Genomic DNA, 6,000 nt, shown 5'->3' with positions numbered 1-6,000 from the left:
TTATAGTTAACATACGTATCTTTACGCGGCCAAATATTTTGATGCGCCAGTCTACTTCTTGTAATCTTTTTTTTTTGACATTATATTGTGATACTATTCTAATTGTAATATAATATAATATGTACTCGTGTTGTCATAAATTTATTTAAATTTAGTTTTTTTGTAAATTCATTCTTAATTTTACATTAAGTTTTCATATTTACATACGTAAATGTCTTCAACTATCAGCCTAACCTTCAAATTGTGTCAATTACAGATATCTTAATAGTTAACATACGCATATTAACTATTAAGATACGTATGTTTAATGTTAATATATATATCTTTGATGTAAACTTATCAGCCACCACCCATTTTAACATGGCATATGTTAACATTAAACAGGATATGATAACTGTTAACATATCCTTCTCTGAGTGTAGTACGGGATGACACTTGTCGTAAGTGCGACGAAGAAGTGGAAGAAACAGCGAGTCATATGTGCTATGCTATTGCATTGGACTGGTCGAGCTTAGATTTCAATGCTTTGGGAAGCACTTTTGTGAACCCGGAGAGATCATGAAGCTACCAATGGGTGCGATCGCGGAGTTTGCTGCAAGATCGGGGGTATTGGTGGCTTAAGGGAAATGAGGGGACGGCAAAATGAACGGGAGGTCTAATTGCCTATGCGGGCGCAGCGGTGACCGCACCCTAGTTACATAAAATAAAATAAAAAAATATTTGAAAATTTTTTTTTTCAATTCAAGAAGTATTCGTTATAATCCAAGAACCTGACTTCTAAAAATTAGAAGATTTTGCCATGATTCAAGAAATTTTTGTTATTATTTGAGAATTTTTTTTTTATAATTCACGACGTATTTGTTATAATTCAAGACAATATTTCCATAATTCAAGAAATTTTTCGTTCTCGAATTAAGAAGTTTTCTATTTAATATAAGAAAATTTTTCCATAATCCAAGAACTTTTTTTGCAAGAACAAAAGTTCTGTCTTTTAGAAGGTTTTTTTCTCAGTGTATAATGTCTGTCAGAATGCCCTAACTTTTGAAAGAAATTTCAAGAAAAACGCAATTTCTGAAACGGTAATAATCCCAACAACATATGACGCGCGCATCATCGATGCGATATTGAATACTGTACTGATATAAAGGTTCTTTCACACCATTCTACTATTCTTGCTCAATTTTATTTTATAATGTTGTCAAATTGCTCTGGACTTGGAAGCCATATTGCTTTGATTGAATTTCGGTTTCTATGTTCGTCAGAGTGCCCTGAGTTTTTAAGGAAATATTTAGAAAAACGCAATATCTGAAATTGATTTTGAAGTTTAAAAAAAAAATATACATCTAAAAAATCTGTTTTTTCTTTATTAAAAAGTTCGAGATTGATTTAATAGGATGATCAGAAGACAAAATATTTTTCTTCAATCAATCATATTTTAAAATAAATTCTCAAGGAATTGGAGGGTTAGGGTCAGCTCTATGCCGATAATATATAGGCACGGTAGTTAATCTCGTTTCCCCCACTTTTTTTTTTTTCTCATACTTGACGCGAGGCACTACCGTGCCTCCTGATGGAATGTCTTGTTAGCCCAATAGTTGGTACTAGAATGTTATTGAACAAACGATCTTAAATAATTGAAGATCGTTAAAATTGCTTTTCTTCACTGAGGCATATTTTACCCTACTTTATTCCACGCGTTTGCGTTCACAAAGTGATACTTTACCCCATCTTTCGGCTAACACGCACTCATAATGTCCCCAGGCTACTAAGTTGCTTTATTTAGGCTGCTAAGTTGTTTTATTTAGGCTACTAAGTTGCTTTCCTAGGTATTTTTAATCACTAGAGTTAGTTTTTCTTGTAAAGTAATTAGAATTATGAGGTTGCTCCATCTGATGTGATACAACTTCAACTATTCTATTTCATCTGACTGCATTTTGTGTGTGTGTTAGTGTGTGTGTATCAGTTTACGTAATATTTGACATAACATGCTTGGACCTGTTGCAACTTGTTGATGTTGTTTATAAAAAAAAAATTGATACTGATAATAAAATATAGCTGTATTAATTAAAATGAATCATATAATTGAAGAAAGTAGTGAATATAGTAGTGATGACACAAACACAAGTGGAAATGATATACAAAAAAAAATTAAAAAAAGTTGTTGTAGATTTAATTGTTTGATGATTTTGATGACTATAAAATAAATAAATAAAAAAATATTTTGGTGCTATTATAATAATATGAGATTAAATTTTGATCCAATGAACAAAATTGATTTTGTTTGTTGTCATTTTTTTTTAGGTTGAAAAAAAATTTACTTCATTAAATTATTATTTTTTTTTTTTTTTATCATTTTGATTTTCTTTTCGCTTTTTTTCTTTTTTTTATTCTCGCCTCCGCCTCCGCCTCGAGGCGCCTTTTGCTTATGTTTCCACTCTGTCTCGGGTATCACTCACCGCGTTTGACTAAGTCCTATTTTATGCACTTGTATCACAAAGTACTATTCCAAGTCAAAAATTAGAAAAAAAATGTTCCCGAATACGGTAGTCAGCTGCCTGTACACCAGGACTTTTAATTACTAAAGAAAATGTATTTCTTTCCAGGACGGGAAGCACTTCTAACACTTTTTACTTATTTAAGGTCGTTTGTTGAAATAAAACTTATAGGACAAACTGTTGAGACCACAGAAAAAGTACTTCAACGAGTTTTTTTTACATAAATTTTTTATTTTTATATATTCTATTTTAGTCATGTGTATTTTTATTTTCTGTCAAAAGTAAGTCAATTTTCTCTTCGTACTTTCCGCGTAATTCTTGAAATAGATGTAGTTGAGTTTCATACTCGTTTTTCAGTGTTGCATTAAGTGTGACAGCAGCATCCATTTTTTTCATCATGTCGTTGTGTCTCGAACGTTCTCCTGACATTTTTGTTTCCATGCCGTTAATGTCATCCTAGAAAAATTTAGCTTTGTTATAACCATCATTGATGAAAAACAATGAATTAATCAATAATACAAACACATGAATAATTATTCAAAATTATGGATACCCATAAAAATTATTGATTGAATGACTAAAAATTCAGATAAACAAATTGCTGTCAAATGGATATCATGTTATATGTTATGTAACGTATCCGTTCCGGTATTTTCCGCCGTCAAAAAAAGCCGTTGACAAGACGTATTCACATTTTCGAGACATTACGATTTATTGCACTGGATATTTTATTTATAGCAGTGTTATCATTATTCATTTACCATGTCAAAGCGATATCCAAATTTTTTTTTTAAAATGCTTTACTTTATACAACGTTGAATTAATCGTGTTATTCTTACTTTTAATCAACTTCTACACTTTTCAAAAGTAAAAATAATATACCTAAAGTATTATTTTCTATTCATCATAAAAAATTTCAAGTTACCTGAAGATGTTTGACTTCCGTATTTCGAATCTCGAGCATATTTTTCGTTAGTGTAATAACTTCTTTCAACGATAAAACTTGATCTGACAAAGCAATAATTCGTTTCTCTTGATTTACAACAAGACGGTCCCGTTCATTGAGTTTTAATTGAACTTGTTGTAAAGAATTTTGTAATTCCTGAACTAGACAACGAAGTTTGACTGGATCATTATTATCATTGGAAAATTCGATCAAATTATTTCCATCGGCCATTTTTTTTTCCTCAGTTGCTTCTAGTTGCTTTTTGTTGTTGACTTGTTTACTATTTCTTTTCTGAAGATAAAAAATGTCTTTTTTTTTAATTTAATATAAAAACATTTAGTAGTATATCTGCCGAATTTGGAAGTGTATCTCAACTGTTATGGAAAACCAGTAGAAATCAATCGACTCATATTTACCGGCATTTTAGCTTTATTTTCCTTGTTCTTCTATACTATTTTATACTTTTGAAAAATTTTCTAACAAACTGTTATCTGAGTTCAAACACAATTTACCAGTTTTTATACTTAATTCTTTGGCGTTTGTGAACACGATAAACGTATCTTTTGACCAACAATATATAAAATACTCTGAATATAAATCGACTTTCAAATTACGTTAGAATAATATTTTCTTATTATCACGAGTTATTTCCATTCTGAGAAGACCAACTGAACTGAAATGTAAATTCCAAACTACCTTATAGCCGCCAGAATAAAAATATCAGGAGCTATGTTTATTTTTAGCAACTTTCATCTGTCGTTCTATTTCAAAACTATACAACTTAATACGCTGTGAAATATTTATATCGTTTTTAAAATTTTCGATGTATAAAATCTCAACATAAAAATATCATCTTATCTTTACCTACCTTAAATATCATTTATCCACTGCTAGAAAAAGCTATTTGGATATTTAAAAAGTTGAAGGTATCATTCTATCACCATTATTTTATCGAATTAACTAATAAAATTTGAATTAATTATTCATATTTATTATAATTTATTTATCTCAATACTGAATAATTAATTTAAATTAATTGTGGAAATAAAAAATGCTTAGTCAATACAAACAAATTTATTTTTATCATATACTTGATGCTGGGAAATCAATTAATTTTGATTTTGTACGTCTAATATACGTATACCTATATATTAAATTTTCCATTTTGTATATTTTTAGTTAGTAGGATTATTCGAGTTATAATTTTTCGCGAGGTACTACGTGGTAACTTTTGGTATGAAGTCATAGAGATGACCAAAACAAAACTGTATACAATTAAAAAATCATTTTTTGGTATCGCATTTTTATCTAATCTTCTCCAGATGCGTACTTAATTTCTAAATATATATAATATACAATCGCAAGAAACTTATTTTATAGATAAAAATTAATCAGTTCACTCGCAACCATGATTTCGATTTTTCGATGAATAAAACTAATTTATTTTTGAATTTTTTGACTTCGGTTTTTTTTTTTAATTCTAAAATCTGTATAATATTTTAGTGTAAAATCTTTAGCAGTATTCCAATTAAATACAAATGAGTCACTCTTCGGAGTATGTAATATTTACAAAAAAAAAGACAAAATAATGACTCATTCATATACAGCAACAAAAAATATACCTGAATCTAATATACTTGAAAAAAATTTTTATAAATATCAGTCAAGAGTTTTATTCTTTAGCTGAAGGTGAATCACGACTATTTTCACTACTAAAATTACCAAACAAGACAGAATGATCAATAACAGATGTTGGTGAATTGCTGTTACTTCTTGCGCCAGTTATAGAACTAGATGCATTACTATTATCACTCGATACGAGACCTTCTTTCATACGTTTTTTCTGCTTCATACGACGATTTTGAAACCATATTTTAACTTGAGTTTCATTGAGTTGTAGAGCTGAGGCAATTTCAATGCGCCGAGCACGAGTCAGGTACTTATTGAAATGGAATTCTTTTTCCAATTCTGTTAATTGTTTATTTGTGAAATTAGTACGCCCAGTATTGTTGAAATTAGCCATCGACATATTTCCAGTTGTTAGACAATTCAAGGATCCTGTTGATGATGATGATGATGCGTAAGACAATGACAAGGATGACATTGATACATCTCTACAATCACTGGTGTTTTGCGGTAATTTCTGAACTGGAAACAAAAATCATAATAACAATCTCATTAATTAGTTTTTCGTGTTCAGTGAGAGGTTTCGTTCACTTTTCCAATTAAATTAAATGAACCATCTTCAATCTCCTTAGGGACATCGATAAATAACGGGTGACATGAAGGCTCGTTTTTTTTCTTCTTTTAAAAAAATTTTAAAAGGTTTATTTTGAAATTATCTATTCCCCTTAGACATTCTTTTTTCGAGCATAGAGAAGCGCATCCTAGCGCTCAATTGAGGTACAGATAAAATTGAAATTTTTGGTAAATAATTGGTTTGAATAAAATATAGTAACTAAGTTTCGTCTAAACTTAAAAATTGCTGGTTCCATCCCGGTTTCGTCAAGCTTCGTTTCGGTTCCGGTTTTGGGTGAGCTTCGGTAAAATTGAAAATGG

At 29.8% G+C, this 6,000-nt stretch overlaps 2 protein-coding genes across 2 annotated transcripts in view; both read right to left on the bottom strand.

Moving 5' to 3' along the window:
• Nucleotides 1–1,663: 1,663 nt before the first annotated feature.
• On the bottom strand, nt 1,664–4,113 carry LOC122850366. Its single transcript, XM_044149527.1, has 3 exons — nt 3,858–4,113; nt 3,421–3,732; nt 1,664–2,951 (listed from the first exon to the last, which is right to left on the bottom strand). The coding sequence occupies exons 1-3, from the start codon at nt 3,861–3,863 to the stop codon at nt 2,745–2,747; spliced, it is 525 nt and encodes a 174-aa protein (XP_044005462.1). The 5' UTR covers nt 3,864–4,113; the 3' UTR covers nt 1,664–2,744.
• Nucleotides 3,858–6,000, bottom strand: part of LOC122850357 (homeotic protein labial-like) — a 35,901-nt gene continuing 33,758 nt past the window's right edge. Inside the window, exon 2 of the mRNA XM_044149519.1 lies at nt 3,858–5,589. Within this exon, the coding sequence (XP_044005454.1) occupies nt 5,114–5,589 (476 nt within the window). The 3' untranslated portion in view covers nt 3,858–5,113. The remainder of the gene's footprint in view (nt 5,590–6,000) is intronic.

This window comes from Aphidius gifuensis, linkage group LG1 (genome assembly GCF_014905175.1).
Source record: "Aphidius gifuensis isolate YNYX2018 linkage group LG1, ASM1490517v1, whole genome shotgun sequence".
Taxonomy (NCBI): domain Eukaryota; kingdom Metazoa; phylum Arthropoda; class Insecta; order Hymenoptera; family Braconidae; genus Aphidius; species Aphidius gifuensis.
This window is presented reverse-complemented; position numbering and strand designations above follow the sequence as displayed.